Source organism: Rhopalosiphum padi, chromosome 1, assembly GCF_020882245.1.
Source record: "Rhopalosiphum padi isolate XX-2018 chromosome 1, ASM2088224v1, whole genome shotgun sequence".
NCBI classification, from domain to species: Eukaryota; Metazoa; Arthropoda; class Insecta; order Hemiptera; family Aphididae; genus Rhopalosiphum; species Rhopalosiphum padi.
Window position 1 is genome coordinate 32,389,716 of NC_083597.1, and position 18,754 is coordinate 32,408,469.

General features: G+C 27.3%; 1 protein-coding gene across 1 annotated transcript in view; it reads right to left on the reverse strand.

Annotated features, from left to right (window-relative positions):
* Positions 1-8,291: 8,291 nt before the first annotated feature.
* LOC132917943 (neuroglobin-1-like) overlaps positions 8,292-18,754 on the reverse strand; it is a 91,816-nt gene continuing 81,353 nt past the window's right edge. Inside the window, exons 4-5 of the mRNA XM_060978945.1 lie at positions 14,288-14,408; positions 8,292-8,918 (exon numbers count right to left, since the gene is read on the reverse strand). Coding sequence (XP_060834928.1) covers positions 8,754-8,918; positions 14,288-14,408 — 286 coding nt within the window. The 3' untranslated portion in view covers positions 8,292-8,753. The remainder of the gene's footprint in view (positions 8,919-14,287; positions 14,409-18,754) is intronic.

Genomic DNA, 18,754 nt, shown 5'->3' on the forward strand with positions numbered 1-18,754 from the left:
ACTATAAATAGCACTTAGAATATTGCCTATACCAAACTCCTAAAAAACATCTATGGTACAATCCCCTTAAACTAATGTTGTAGCCTTCGGTCGATGCGTTTTCATAATAAATATTTGTTTACTTAACTCAGCAAAAAAAAAATTGAGTTATGTTGTGAGCTTTATTGCTTTAGTTCAAATAAAATATAACTACCTACACACCCACCTATTCAAAGCTAGTCTTAAGTTATGTTTTTCTCTCTATGAATGGATAGTTATATTTTATAGTTTAAAATATATATAAGATTGGTGTTTTATTTGGATAGAATGTGGATAAAAAAATAATGATTCTCAGAATTTTGTGTTACAGAAATATATTCTTACTCGTATGACGTATGTGCATTGGAAATTAAACTCTCGTTGTATTTTAAGATCTAAAACTATATTACATAACATTATGATTAAATTATATTTATAACCTAATAATGTATGTATGTTAAAACAAGCACAATGAAACAGTTGGTGGTTTCTGACAAAAACAAAAAAAAAACAAAAAAAAAAACGAGCAAAGCGGAATTAATATGTAAATATAATAAATCAGAACGTTCCGTGAGACAGTGATCGAATAGAATGTAAGATAATTTTTTGTGTTTTTTTCGAGGTATTATAAAATACACTTTAAATATCAGTTATACATATTACATAGTATACCTTCTCATGGTTCTTAAAACGTCATCATACTTATTGGAAATCTGTGTATAATATTATGTAAAAGCGGGGAGTAGGTATTTACTTATATAACTGCATGTTTATGGTAATGATCTGGCGTTATTATTAGCTCGTTTAATAATATATAAATTGTTAAACTGCAATTTCATAAAATTTAAATTTCCATTATGTTAAAAATTTAAATTATATTTCATAATAAGTTGTGATTTAGTTATAAACTTATAATGTAGTATAAAGTTTAACGTATTTTTATTTTTTATCGCGTAAATATCCAACTTAAGGGATATCGTAGTTGTCCATAATCTTATACACTGTGGTGCTGTGCTGTCGTGATATTATTATTATTATTATTGTTATATTACTCTTATTAATAATACTTACTAATTTTGTAAGTAAATACTTGTATAGGTACTCTACATGCTATATAGTGTACATATACATGTATATCGCGACAGTACTTACATTTATATATTAATAATATTTTAGTGCTTCGACAGGTTTACGCATCGTAACAATAATGTACACGTGAAATTACTTCAGAAACACGTTAAATTCGTTTATAAAATTAAATCTACACGCATTGTACATCTGCGTCCCGAACGCATAATAATAAACATACTAATAAAATATTTATCTCGTTTTCATAATAGTTTATATACCTATTTATTAATTAAGTTTAAACACAATAATATAATCAGTGCTGTTACTACAGGTGGTGCGGAGGAGTCCTCAATTGGACTCATTAAGTTACAGTCGGTCCGATAGATTTGATTTTAAATATAATATTATAGTATAATGTATAATGATTTTATCTGTTGGAATTGCCGTACAATATTTTATGGTAAAATTGTGTTTTTGAAACTATTGGACTGAATACAAGACATTTATTTCACACTTCATCGAAGCTTTTTCATAATTTCGTCGAAAAAAAAATCAGATACTTATATTATATTCTGTAAGTTATTACAAGTAAACTGTATTTTGACCATATATCTGTAAGTCGTATATTTTTAGTTTATTGATAGTTTTTCATATTGGAAATATTTAGTTAAAACCAAAATAAAGCTTCATCTTTCAGGTTGAATAACGAATAAATTGTTACGTTGATTACAAATAAAATACTATCAGACATTTCAAATCGTTATAGATTCAATTTGTTACATATGTAACAAAATAAACACATAACTATATATATTATTTATATATATCAATGCGTTAGTAACAAAATATACAATAGAAATGTAATTTGTTATGCGATACAAATAATAAATCTAACAAGCTTTAATTGTGTTTTTATTAGAAACTTGATCTTTTATAGTTGAGAAGTGTATCTTTTTATTTATGTTTGTTATAAATATTGTCATCGTTCGCGAACAATATATAAATATTTTTTTTTTCGTATTATAAATAAAGAATTCTTTTATTTATAGCGAAACAAAACCTTTAACTAAAGTTTAAAAGTTTAATAATTAGAAAAAAATAAAAATATTTACTTATAGTAATAATAAAAACAATTTATTTATTATTCAACAAATACTTTGTGGTTATTCATCTGACGATGACATTCATACAACTATAGCATCGTTGATTTTGTAATATATTATGTTTTGAACAAGAATTTTAACGTTTTTATCAGGCTATTGAAATAAACCCGATAAAATTTGTTTGTCACTAAATCGGGGATGACAATGCGACGGTCGATAACGGGTGTATTTTCCCTCTGTGTGTCGAGCTTAAATAAGAGCATCGCAATGAAAAAGTATTAAAATCCTGGTAGATTTATGATTACGATTTGACCCTAGAGGATTTGCAGACACATTTTTCCCGGGAACTTGCAAAACATAATAATATAACACAAGATAGGTATTATAATAAACGTCATTTTAATCAATATCGTTTTATCTAGATTTTTTCAACACCTGGAGACCTGCATGACTGCATGATGAAACATAAACGAATAAGTATTTGTTCGACGTTTTATTTACCGAGTATTTATATAAATGTTTGATACTGTATTTAATATTCACAGTATTATACTTTAAAAGACGTCAACCATGATTTTATGAGAAAAGTTGAACCGGTAGAATTAACAATGATTTATATATTTCAAACCCTATAGGTATTAATACAGTTTGACTTTTACGTGTACTGCATTCAGTAATTCGTAATAAATAATAATACTAAAAACAAATTTATAATAATATATAGGTATATATATATGTATTATACTATTGAATTTTATGTTATTATATTCTATTCTTTTTTGTATTTATATATAGTATTCTGATTTTTAAATGTGGGTAAAAATCACGGTAGCATTAATTTGGTAGCTTATGCTATATATAATACAAAATACTTGTTCCCTAAAAAGGTTTTTAACTTAATCTCGGATGTATATATTCTTTTCTAGGTACCTTAAGTCGTTAATAGTGTGAAGCATTTTCGAAATGGATTTTAAAGGTATTTTCAGTATACTATTTAAAAGGTCGTGATCACAATGGCCAAACAATTTTAAACCTTTTGACTTTTTTTGAATTTTGTTGTGTTGATGGAGAATGGAAAAAAGGATTTATTGTTGTACAAAAATAGTATAAATCAGAGAAGGGTGGCAGCGGTTCGTTTTAATAACAACGGACGCTACAAATTGAATTTATTTTATTATGTTATATTTAAACGATTCATTTATTTAGTAGAAAGTACAAGAAAAAATAAATTAGAAAACGCTTTTTGACATAGAAGTTGTGTGTTGTAATATAAAACCTAAAAGAAATTAAAAAATTACCTAATTTATAAAATATATCCTTTTGAAAATGTATTAGTTATTATATCCTATTGGCTCTTCAGGTATTTTAAGGTAAAATTATCAAAGGTTAAGTATTTACAAGCTTTTAAATATTTGAAACGTTATACTAGACTATTTATGAACTAAATAACAATAATATATTAATTGTACTGTAAAATATACATTTAATTGTTTTTTTCTATGGTTTTCTATAAGTTTTTACTAAATATTTAAATTAATTTTAATAATAAAATTATATTCATAATATGATAATAATATAAGAACTACGTTACTTTGTAGACGAATATAGGTTAAAATGGTTGAATATAAGTTACACATAGATAATTACAAAGGCTATGTTTTAATTTTAAAGTGCATTATTTTTTAGGCGCTTCGGGACAATGCATTTTAAGCACATAATTCGTTTCGTATAGCTGTAGAATGTACTCGTAGATACTTTAAATGTGAAACTTTTATTATTCATATTTTAAAATTTTGAGGTCATTTTCATTATATTTTCTAAGTATAACATCAAAAAATGTTGTTTGCTCTAATAGTATTTAGGTATTTTTCATCCGTACCAAACGTAAATCAATAAATAATTTAATTTAAGATGGTGATAATGTCTTTATATATCTATAGCAATTATCAGATGAGATGACTAATAGGTCAGTTGGAGTTACATCGTAATCGCGTTTATTACAATTATAATTACCTTTATTCGTGATGCGAGAGTATTTGGTTTTTGTTTGTTTATTGTTTATTTAGTTAACATAAAGAAGTGTTTAAGATACAGAGAGTTCAACCAACGTTTTTCTAACGCTTTCGTGACTATAAATAAAATTTTGTGTCGTTTTAAGGCATTTAAATCCGGGACTTAATAATTAAATTCCACACGAGAGTAAGTTAAAATACATAAATATAAGAAAATAAATTTGTTCGTTTTATTGCTTGTACAATAAGTTAAGCCAAATAATCGTATTATTTATATAGGTTACTATACAACAATGATGAGAAAATTAGAATTGTAACAATTCCACGGGACAGATAATAATTAACTGGTAGTGGTCTGCTGCGCGGTGTGGTTATACGTCATTTGCCACCATCGGTCTCTCACATTCATTTTAATTTCGTTTCTTATTTTCATTATATCGTATATCATTGTACACCACGAATTTCAATTTAACACTACTGGAAAAATAAAGAATTCCACATTTTCAGTGAAATTGTTTTATTTTAGTTAGGAGCGTGAGGGAGTTCCTAGTTGAATATTGTTCGATTTTTTTGTTTGCTGAGTATGCATTTACCACCGTACGTAGAAGCGTAAAGGAGTTTCTAGACTAATTCTAGTAGTTTCGTGTTAAGTTTTTCGAGAATCAAATATAAATAATATTACACTTTATAATATGAATTTGAAAGTGTAAAAAAAAGGGGGGAAATAGGTAATCGTTCTAGTTTCGAGTATACATAGTAATTGAGTAAGTCATTGTAATGTATTTACTGTACCATTGTAATAGGAAGGTAACTATATAACCGAAATCATCCGCTTGACCATTTAATGCGTCCAGTTAATGAATTTTAAACCAGCTCTCTGCTTAGTTCACGATCACTGCTATAATACTTAATTAATCTTATTCTGCGCATCTTCTACCCAAATGTATACATTCTGTACTGTTAGGCTCTGTCTGTCATTAATAAATAAACAATAAATAATTAAACTTTTACTTAATATAATATATTATCCAATATAATTAGTATTCATTATTCACTGCAAGGATAGTGAGGTACCAAATTTATAGAAATCAAAGTAAAGTTAACACATACGATTTCATAGTACAATATAAAATATATTTATTGAAAATATTTTTACTAGGTAGACATGTAATAGTTTGAAATTAAAGTTTTAAAATCAACATTTCCCCTTGATTGTAGTTATAAATTCGTATAACACACAACAGTGCCGGTCAAACGAGGAGGATGGGGGGGATAAATCCTCCTCGTGACTTTTTTTCTTTAATATTTATAAAAATTGAATGTATGTATATATTATACTACCTATAATGTTAATCTCAAAACAATGCCTATGACTTATGAGTGTATATTATTGTTATCTAGATTGTATAGACTCATTATAGGAACAAGGCTGTTATTACTATTAGTATTTAGTTGCTTATACAAAATGTACGGGAATTACCCCACTCGATGATCGTGAATATTCAATAACAATTTAAAATACACTCTTCACTTGTTATAAATAAAGTACTAATTTACCTCATTTAAAAAAAATTATATTATGCATAAGTGCATAATTATAAATTATATTTTAATGATTAAAAATGCATATTAAAAAATCAGCCCCTCTCTCCCCTTAGAGAAAATTATTTGACCATAACTTGTACATAACCACCTACACATTTTTGTGTACCTCATCATTGAGTTCATTGAGTAAGTCATAATATGATTTGTAATATATGGCATATGCGTTAAATTTGAATTCAATAATAAATCATTAGTAAACGATTCTAAGTTTGATTAACTGTTAATTATATACCATGTATTATAGAAAATACTTATTTGAACATTTTAAGTATCCGTGGTTATAAGTTTTTGAGTTACAAGAAAATAAGAAAATCGATTTTAATAAAAATTAGTAAACATTCCAGTTGTATTTCTATTTTATTTTTCATTTTTCCAAATTATTAAAAATGTAACGATAATTTTTAAGTTTGACTTCATCTCTGTAAGTACCAATTAGACATATTTTCCTACAAAAATGTTGCTGAAGTTAAAGTTAAATTCGAGATATTGTTTCTACTCTAAAAAGTTTTATCGCAATAACACACATGACATTGTAAAATCATAATTAGTTCTTAAAATTTTAATCCTAGATAAGTAATAATTAATTAATTAGAAATCATAAAAATATATTTAGAATACCTTTCTACCATTCTCAAAAATAGTTTATTTTAAATTTAAATTGATAAAAAGAAAGATATTTATTTGGTTTAATATTTCTTAAATATAAATCATAATGAAAAAAATAATATAAAGCATTATTTATAAATTATAAGCGTTATTAAATATATAGTGTCTTACCAGCATTTGAGATTTAAATTTAATAGGTATTGATCGTATTCTACAATGTTAAACTAAAATAATAATAGTCATATACTTACTATGTACTTAAACAAGCTGATTTAACTGTTTTCTGTTGTTTATTGAAAGATGTATGTAAACGGAGTTGTATATTATCCTTTTTCATCTCATGTTGTACATTATATGAGCATCGAGGGATGAAAGAAAAAATATTTAGGACTGCAGACTAGACATTTTTGTATATAAAATTGTAATTGGAAACTTTTATTAGTATGACAGAAATGTCAATTTGCAACGTGTGCTTGTGGTTTCTTAAACATCTAGAAACGATCGAAGAAGCTATTTTTTGATGTCGGTATTGGTAAAATACGTGATTAGAGTTGCGTATAGTTTTAAGTGTCTAGTATTAATCTATTATCAATTATCCGTGTATACTGACAATGTTGGTAGTTAAATATTTTATTTGGAATTTATAATGTTTAATCGTTAATGTATAATACATACATTGTGTGAAAATTAATTAAATGCTACAAATATTACAATTTGGCTTAAGTATCAGGTATTGGGTGTATAATCACAATAAACCACTATTGAGTATTAACCAATAGTAATCAAATAGCTGAAATAAATAGTATTAACTATTAGGTAGTATAGAATATAAAGGCAAAGTTACACATCGTAAGCGCATACCGAAAAAAATTATAGAGAAAAAATATCAGATTTTTGTCAGTCGCTACCATCTGCGTCAACTCAAAGAAGAAAATATGCAAAACCGCAAAAAACAAAACATAAACAAATAACCATAAAAAAAGCATTTACACATTTCATATTTGAATTAGTTGTAACATGACATAGATATCCACAGCACTTTTCTAGATTTTAAGTCAAGTAAAAAAAAAGAAGCAAATGCTATAAGTCCTAAACCCTGCGGGATGTAATCATAATTTTTAATTAATTTGTATATATTTTTTTATAGTTTTATAAATAATAATATATTATATAAGTTTAATTATAAATTTGTTTAGAGTAAGATTTTTAAATAAAAATTTTAATTTATAAATTATGATATAATTTTATTAAATATAATATTTTGATTTCAAATAATATTTACATTATACAGTTTAGTGATGAAAAATAAGTTATATGAATTTAAAAAAACTATTCATAGACAAGACACTTGATATTATTATTTTTAACCTGAAATATTATCGTTATGTTTTTGATTTAAAATAACCTTATAAAATGTATTATAAATTTATACTATGTGACTGAATCACGATATAAATTATTTATGTAGTATCAATAATGTATTACCATGGTAAAAATTGTTAAAAACGTACACATGTGACGGAATGAAACATTTTTAATGTTAGGTATAACGTATAACAGCTGTCGAATGGTTTTTAGAGTGAAGTTTATTTTATAAAATTTTATTTTATAATTTTCTATTAATTTAAAATTAAAAGCTAAGTAAGTTTGTTTTGTTAAACACAAATAATTATGTAATTGTAATCAAAACCATATTCATATTATTATATATTAATAAGTATTAATAACACATATTTTGTATCTATTATTGTGACGATTTGAATAATGACTTATTAACACTCTTTGTTAATGAATATTAACATAAATAATGTATTACCAATAATTTTAATAATTTGGGATTAAAAAGGATAACTCATATTGCAGTATTTAAACGCCATTTATATCGATATCATGTTGTTTTTATTTTAAGTCCAAGCAGTATAATAACATGATCATAACCGTTCACATTAATGCAATAATATACCTACATCGTTACAATATTATTATCATAACTATTAAATATATATATTATAATATAATAAATATTATATTAATATGTTATATATATATTTGAATTTAACTATTATTTGCTGTACAAACAATGCCGTTGTTTCGTAGGATATTGACGACTTAAACGAAGAAAATATCGTGCGATTTCTATAATATAATAATATAATGTAATATAAATGTCTAACGAAACTTATGTTGCGAATAATAATAATAATAATCTTGTCTAAGTCCAATTGCAGTATTGAATAGATAAACGCTGTATCGTTATATAAAATAAAAATAGAACAAAAACATTAATTCACAAAATAAAAATCATAATCATTGGTGTGTACAAATGGGGACTGGTCGTTTAAGTGGCAGTTTTCTTTACTTTGAACCTTTCTTCGGCCGCCATCGAACCTTTCATAATGTACGCCATGTTCAAAAACAATGCTGTCCACGCCGAGTGCATCTCCTCAGTCCATCGGTCGACTAGCGACGGTTGTATGGCCATAATGAATTGAGGTCCGATCAACTGTAAGCAAATACAACGGTGGAAAATAGTTGAAAAAATAAACACGAAACACATAATATAAAATATCTCTATCGCATCATATTATATATACAGTACCAAATCACACGACAATGCAAAACAAAATTAGTAATTACAACATGTAAAATATTATTTAAGGGAAATTAAATAAATATTATTTATTCATACTATACAATATTTGATTAAATACCCAAATATTTAAAATTCTAAACGAAACAAAAAGTATTATATTGATTTATTTTTAAAATTATTTACCTATGAAAATGTATAAAATCTAAAGCAATCAGTTTGTTAATGAAATAGTTTTTGGTTTTTTTTTTTTTATTATAATAAAATATCGAAAAGCCTCACGGGACTTGTAATTTGATCGATGATTTTATTTTATTAAGTATTTTAAATAACACGTATTTATATACATTGATACATTAAAAACAAGTTAAGAGAGATGAATGCTTATATAACTAGTATGTTTTCATGGCGGTGTTAATAATGAATAATGATGCTTTGTGACGATGTCCTACCTTGTTGATTTTTTTAAAATTAAAACGTTTGCGAAAATAATGAAAAAATTGGATAAAAACATAATTAATATAGTTCACAGTTTACGTGTAATGCATAGTATATATTTATAAAACAATCAAACAGTGCGTGTAGTAACGTTTGAAACGATTTATCTATATCAGGTATCTACATAAAAAGCTTTCTAACATTTTAAACACAACCATTCGGAGAGGAAAAAACTTTTATACTCGTACTTTATACATGGCTAATGAGCATATTAAACTCCCCGTTTACCTACATTTTCATTTAAGACTTATAAGACACTATTAACAACTATTTTACGAATGATTTGCATAAGTCTTACAACGTTGAGTGGTGAAAGTGGTTAAGAACATAACATTTAAACATGTTATCATATGATAGTATTACACGATTTTCCATAGCCTACAGCAGTGAAAAACGGGAATATACGATATTTTATATTAATAATTTTAAATGTAAAATATAATAGTGCATAATATTATGATGGTAGGTATTTAGAATACGCTCTAATACGAATTGCTACCGGTCATTTGTGTTCAATTAAATAAAAGTGCATCGCACGAAGAGCAATTGTTACGAAAAGTTCGTGTATCGACACCAAAAAAAAAAGACACATTTTTTCTCATCAATTGAACTGTGTAATATACGATTCAGCGACTATTTAATTACTATTATTGGGGTTTGTAATCAAACGTTTGCAGAAAACTATAGTGGAATAAATTGAAATTGCTTTCGTTTCCGTTAAGTCCTTTTTTTCTATTTCCCAAAACAGATTAATAATGGTGGCGACGATTCGGCAGCGGTAATCAAAATACGTTGTGCTCGGCCGCTGCGTGCGGGAACGACGACGTTGTGCTGTGTAGTAAGTACGCGAAGATCGGGTGTGGTCTAGGTTAAGTGCACGCGAATTATCGTCCCTCGTGGGTGTTTTTATCGTTCGGGGTCGGTACGAAAAAAAGGCAAACTTTTCCTAGTGACCAGGAGGAGGTGTATATTTATATTATGCGTGTGGTGCGTGCGTAATTATTACACCCGTTACATTCCGCAAGTCCATTATCGTGCGCGATCAGTTAGTCCTCGGAGTAGGACTGCTTAGTGTTCCGCTAGAAGCTCAGGGTCACTGGGACGATTTTAATTCTGTTGATAAAATAATACAAAATATATGTTAATAGGTGTTATATTCATCGGTTATCGTACATCCTATAATTACTAAAAAAATCACCAGAACCGAGAACGTTATGGAGTTTTTCGTTAAATTGATCCGCAAGAAAGATTTAAGGAGTTTGCTTGGACGAAACAATAAAATATATATGTTATTTAGAATGCCATTAATATAGTTTCCAAACACAAACATATAATTGGACGAGTGTCTTTCTTGTATACTAATTTTACAAATGACAAAACAGTTCGAATTAAGTCAATTTTTTTATTGATTATTACGTCATTCTTAGATAGTGAAAAACTTTGATTTTATGATTAAAAAAGTTTTTCGCATTATAATATTAATATTTAATATTGATTATGTTTAATACCAAACAAACTGTTGCTCAACTACCTTTGACAAAAAAATAATCTTTATTTATCCAGAAAATATCCTGACCTAATTTTAAATGTACGATATAATTGTCAATTTTAAGTAATCGAGTCATATAAAAATTGGTTTTTTATAAAAAGGAAGAGAATGAATAAGTTTCTTGCAGGTGATATACTGATATTAAAATAAACGTACCTACGTACATTTTCCATATGGCACCGTGTAACTAATTAACAGTGTACACATTCAATGTAGGTTTATTTTCGAAACGCGCTATTTATTTTACAGTTTGAAACATATTATTTCTCATTTATTGACAATGTAAATTATTTATTTGAAGAGGATAATTTTTTACATGACAAACGTTTTCGATTATGTTTTTACGTAATTAAAAAGGGCAGTTATTAAATATTTGTTCAAAATATAATTTTAAATTTAATAAAAAAAAGCAAAAAATATTAGGGATTTTTATTTTGTATATTTCTGTTAATAACACAAATAAAAAAAATAAAATAAAATTGTTTAGTAAATTATACGATTAAATGAACTATAGAATTGTTTAAAAAATGTAATTTATAATAACACGATAAAATTTTATGAAAAAAACTGGAAGTAGTCTTATATAGTTATTGAGTTGACTAGTGTAATAAGTGTTGACTTAGAGTTTAATAATAAATCATAGCATACGAAACACAATTTGTGATGTATCAGTATTAATTTCTAAAAAATATTTCTAAGAATATTTTTTGCTTGTTTATATTAATTAGTTAATAGTAGTTTGGTAAATTTCACTAATCTTGCCAATAAAATTATAGTATATTATTAACTATTTATTATAATATTATGTATTTATGTTACATAATTGTATTATCATTCATATAAATTTTAATAACTTAGAAGTAAAACGATGTGTATAAGGGCGACGTATAAATAATTTAAAATTAATGTAAATATGTTTAACTTCATTAAGAAATGATAATTTAAGAAGTAGTGGTATGGTTCAAGTTTCTATAATTTTATTAATTTTTCATATTATTTAAATAACAGTTATAAAAATATCACAAACAATTGTGAAAATTAATACATTGGCATAAATTAATATAAATTATTCATAAACCAAAGTTAAATCACTGATTACCCATTAACATTTTTTTTACCATTATGTAAATTTTCTAAGGTTTAAAAATGAAAGATTAATCCCTAAACATGTTTATATTTTGTCTGAAAAATACTTTAACAGTTTATAAGTGAAAATTTCTAGTGTAGTAGTATAAAAACTAAAATCGGCACCTATACGCAATAGTCAAAATTTCTGATAAATGAAAATACCGTGTTGTTCGTAACCCGTCGTAAATACGTAGAACGACTCAAAAAAAAGTGACCAACACTCAACAGTTCATTTTTTTGCCATAGGTTGAGCATATATTTTTTATTAAAAATTAATTCATTGTGCATGTCAATATTTTAAATTGGGCATATTTTCTTTTCCCTCTGTACCAAATTATCAAGTATCACGGAACGAGCTAGTGTTGGTATTCGCTGTCAATATTGAGGCGGTACGTATAACAGAGATAGAGAGAGAGAGAGAGAGAGAGAAGAGAGAGAGAGAAAGATAGATAGTATAAGTATAATATAGCACCTTAGAATATGTATACAAATCGTATTTGCACGGATAGCAAGCTACAGTAGGTTAGTAAATTTCTATAGCATTAAAGGGCTGCCTGAGGAATGGGGTCGTTAAATGAATACAAAGTAAATGTTCCTAAGTCGTTATTTACTGTGCACCAGTGTTGTACATATAGAAACTGCGATTTGCGTTTGAATATTTCAACCGAGTGAGCGCGACTTTGACACAAACTGTATTAATATTTATTTCCATTCGATAATAAAATAATATACGTATAATTCATTATACATTATTATCACCTAGGCAACACCGTATAGCTAGCCCAGACGGCTAAAACATAGAGCCGGGTTTACGGGCCTATATCGTCCATCATGTCGTGTCCGAAAGTGGTTTTTGGGCCAACTCTGTCCAGATAGATTATGGTTAGTAAATGATACCATGATTACCACAGCTAATCAGAATACGATAAAAGCCTCATGGCTAGATAGGTACGATAATCGTCACAGCTGTAAACCGCCGGCTTAACACGCAATGAGATATCGAATAAACAGTATAAAATAAATAATTGATGATTTGAGAGTGAACGGACTTATCACACTGTTAGTAAAATAATGATTATAAAATGTATCTATTTTGAAAAAGTGTAAACTTAAGCAATAAACTGTATTTGACCGTTACATAATGTAATTTTATTTTACCCACATCCAATATTATATTTAAACAAAGCCTAGGCTAATATCCCAAGGTGTTGAAGCTTTTACAGTTAATAAGAAAACAGAAAAAAAATACGCATAGATTTTAATATTGTATTGTATTGTTTACGAGTAAAGAAACTTTCACAAATATATAGTACAACATATGTTGTATTATATATTATCTGTGGGTACTACTGTGATTCGGATGAAATTCAAATCAACTGAATAATAGATAAGTACTTTGTGTGAATAAACAGTGGAATATATTGATGGAAATATCACCAATTTATAATACTTAAATAATAAATTATTTCAAATGTAATACGTGATAAAATTAATGATTAGTTAGTATAGAAAAATATAGTGTAATAGACATCATCATTTTAAGTTGAATAAAATATCGGTGTAGGCAAGACAGACCGAAAAAAAAGAAAATATCACATTTACGATTTTTGTTGAAAAATGAAAATATGAACGATTGAAGAATGAAAAACAATTGAGTAGTGAGTTTAAGAAAATACATTTTTTACATTGGTGGACAAGTATTATATATTATACGTGGATTTACTGTTAATGGATTTTATAAAATTAAATTTATCTTATAAAACTATTAAATATTTAGATACGTAAATATGAATATTATTTAATTTAGGGCATTAAGATAAATTAATATAATTAAAAAGTCCATTTATTTAACCATTACAAAATTGTATAGATTTTGTTTAAAAAAAAAAAATCGTTTGAAATAAACTTAACACAATATTTTATGAATTTTAAAGTATACTGTGCATTCCATTAACACTTTATACAGACATTATACAAACATGTATACCGTATACCTACTTTGTATCTCGTCTAAGATGGGTCGGAATATACAGTTTAAATTAATTTCATTTCGTTGAAATGTCTAAACAATAATTATTAAGACAGTACTTAAATCGATTATACTCACGTCTACGTATTTTTGTTTGGCGCCATAATGATAGTGTTTCTTGCCCAAGTCTCTTAATAGAGTTTCCAATTTATCGGGTTCATATAAACGTGCGACAGCTTTTTGTACGAACGCCATAACTCTGAAACAATAACACATAATGTTAGTTATTAAATGACAATTGTTACGTTGATGATATTAAAATAGTATAGGCGGTATTATTATATAAACGTTGAAGGGGGTCAGCTCTTATCAGATTAGAGATAATCCAGATTTTGATAAACTCTTTAGATGTTATTCACAAAATTGCATTAGGTAGTGTACAATTTAATTATCAGAGACAAAAGGTAAATATACAGAATATTATTTTTGTTACCTAATGTTTTTTTTTACATTAATGATAAGAGAAATATTTCGATTTTCTTTACTAATTGCAATATCTAAATATTCTGAACGTTGAATAATGTTGTTATAATAATTGACAACAACTTTTATAATGTAAATATAATCAATTATAATAACTATACAGATGCACTGCATAATTAAAGTCAGTAGTAGAGTATACAATTAAATAGAATTAATAATTTAAATAAAAATATTATTAATGTTTTGTGTAATTTTAATTATTTAAAATTGTTTATAGAAAATAATTGTAATCTGCAGTTTATTAATGTTGGGACTTGTATCAAAAATGTTTTAATATACATTAATATAAGATCACCAATACTAAAACTTTAGTTAGGCTATTAAATACATAATGAAATATTTCTATGTAAATAAAGGGATATAATATATTTTTATTTTGTCCCGAAAGACAACGCGACACTTACTCTGACCAAAACGGCCGTAAAATAATATCAAATATCAACAATTTGTCGTATTAAGCTATATTGGAACCATGGAAATATAATGAGTCCAGACGACGGATAGATGCGGACATGACTGGAATATAATATGTCCAATACGACTATAACACTTAGGTACATAATATAATAGTATAGCACTATAGCGTAGTCGTGTAAAGACTAAAATATTGCACTTGACCATTCCTTAATATGACTACCGTGCAGTTCCGCGTCTAGACCGGAAGTTTTCATTAGTAAATAAGTTAACCCCTAACTGCGCGGGTTTAGGAAAACGATAAATGCATTTCGTCACACATACTTCCGTGAAAAATGTATTGTACCGTTTATTTTAATAAATCCTAGATATATGTGGATATAATACAAATAAATAAACACGCATTTATAGGGAATAGTTAATTTATATACCGACAGGAATCGTCGACATTTCATCTAATACATCGTATAATACGAAGCCTTCGCTCTCAAAGTTACTTTTATCAAAGTATTCCATTTTTCCTTCTATTAACCCGTCACATGCAAACTATAATAATATTTTATAATGAGTTTCACTGCGAATGATGGATCGTTTCAACATCATAACTAGTAAATGTAAGACGTGTACGCCCGTGAATTATTGTTTTTGTTTGGTGTGCTAACTATAAACATATTGACTTGTTCTGCCGAATAACCGATTATTGTCCTTCACTCGCGTTATAGTAGCGCATAATAATATGAGTAAATTATTAAACTATATACGTGTACAGCTATGACAAGCTAACGAGTTGTCGACTAACAAATATAAACATTATTTTTTAAATATCGTCTATAATTATGATTAAATGTCAAAAACACAAAGGGCAAAATACAGCACGATATAATATCATAATATTATATGAAAACGAACAGGTATATTCCAAACCGAATTCGTAATCTGTTTTCGAGACGTAGTAATAGGTGCCATGTGGTTATTTTTAGCCGATTATTCACGTTCGACACATATCGGACAACGTTTGTTATTCTTATCCAGAATACCGTTACTATATTTTACTTGTATATATTATTATTATTTATTAAAAACCCAATAATGGTTACGTAATAATATCATTTACATAATATAGACAAAGTTCTGAAATATAAGCTAAATAAATACAAAAATGTAAGGAGCAATATGCGTAGTGTTAAGAAGAGAGAGAAAGTGAGCCAAAGCGGATGGTACGACATTATAGAAATCCAAATCCGCATTATTATTGCAAGTGACTCATCAGTAGCATATACAGATGTCATGAATTGTATATCGGAACATAAACTGCAGGTAGTTATTACGCGAAGAAAAAGAAGGAACTTTAAAATTAACGGAACAAAAGAGATATGAAAATTCTATTCTACCCGAAAGTAACTTGTTAAGAAAATCTAAATTTGCTTGGACTCTTCTATCAGCTAATGAGAACAACCGAAAAATAATGTATAAGAATTGGGGAATAATCATATGACAGGAGATCAACACTTTTATTGCCTATAATATTAGTAGATCTCCTTGTCATGGAAATACGCGTCAACCGTGCAAGCTTGCGGTGCATTAAACCAGGCACGTATACAAAAAAAATTTCGAAGAGGGTTTACAAAATATAGTAAAACAAATTGTACCATAACATAATAAAACAATTTTTTCCTAATTACTCGAAATTATTTCAGGTGGGGAGGGGGGGGGGGTTGAACTACGTGTCTGCAGTAAACGTATCGGGATGTTTTATTCGAACATCTCTTTCTCAGACTACGACGCCACAGACAGCTCGACACAAATGTAATAGATTTTGAGTTTATTTCGTTTTATATGCTATTTTTATTAATATCCATTGTTCGCGGTAACGAAAACAGGGCTATAAAAATTGCAGGACGTGTGACGTGACGTTATACATTACAATATCCTATCGTCGTGGCGAGGATGATGACAAAGGATCTCCAGTGATGGTAAACACACATACACCTTATAATATTAATAACGTACCTACCGTAAATTTTTAATATTTATATAATACATATAATATGCAAAATATGTATAGCGATGTTTTATCGGACGCTGCGAAGTGATTTACCGTGAGGTGTGTTTACACGCGTCAACAGTGGATGTAGGTTAGGTAAAAAATATATACACGCACACAGGTTTTCATTAATAATTTATCAGTATTTGAGTCGGACACGCGCGAGGTTTTTTGTACTCCACGGTTTTAAGCAAACACCAATTTTATCCGACGGGTTTATAAATGATATTTCGTTTCGACGCACGTCCTACCTATTAGGCCAATACAGGTATCTATTGGTAACCGTAGTATATAATGTTAAGATTACATTGGTATACCATTCTTATTAAATAGTATTTAACCATATTTGTAATAATTATAAACTGAGCTTAATCGAGATGAATAGACATGGGTGGTGTGAAAAAATACGAAAAGCACATTAACAAAAGAACGCGGTAGGCGTAATGACAAATTTTCACAGCAAACAACTGAAATAATGTAACGGGAATTTTCAACCATAGGAAATTAAAAGGTATACAAAAATAAAAACGTTAAATTTAATGATATTTAATCTCATTGCATACGAAATCGACTCTGAGCGGGACGTCGAGTAGTCTTTATTTCTAAGGATGTATTATAATTTATTTACATTACTACTATCAATATGTGTTTGTCTATTAGTTGAATGCCTAGTACCTGTGGAAGACTTATTATTGACGAAATCATTGCATATACCATATTATAGTATTATATATATATTTCTTTTTATTGATCTTAAAAAAAATCAACAGTAAAAGTCATTATAGTTACAGTTACTTAATTTTTAGCCTAACTTAACTAAAGTATTAACAAAATGTTATAATACAATAATCCTTAGATTGTATTTTGTTGATTAACTTAGTTGATTTTAAGTTTAAAATTTTTTTTTTATGTTTAGGATTGGGCCCAAGAGCAGTTTTCTGCCATGTTGAGATTTCTACGATCGTGTTAATATCGTTAACATTCCGATAATAAGTGCTTTATTGTGAGCGTTAAGTCACATTCTTCGCATATTATAGAGAGTCCTTATATAACCACGAGAAATACGAGGGTAAGTCATTTCATTACATATAAGAGTTGGATTTTCCCATTTGAATGTTGAATTCTTATTTAGAATACGAGTATATGCCATTTTTGTCTTATGTGTATTTTTATAAATATTTTAAATTCATCATAGGTAATACGGATATCGTTAAGTCGGATATAGTGAGTTTAACATTTATCAAGTTTCATTTCTCTTTATGCAAGTGTACAGGTATCATCCAGATGAAAGATTTTTGGTTTTTATTTTTCATTTTAGCTTTGTCTATTTTATTTTATATGAGAATTACAATATCATTTGGATTCGTTTTGTTGTTTATGCTGTTTATAGCGTTTAAGGAGTCACTAAGAATAATATACTTAGTGTACTCTTTATAGATAATTATTTGTATAGCTTTTAAAATGGCAAGTACTTCAGCTGAGTAACTTGAACAATCCTTAGGTAGGTAGTTTGTACGTTATATTGTGGTTTTCGAATATTATTGAAATGCCTATTGCTTCTTCTGACGCGGAAGTGCCTGTATACACTATACACCTTTTGATGG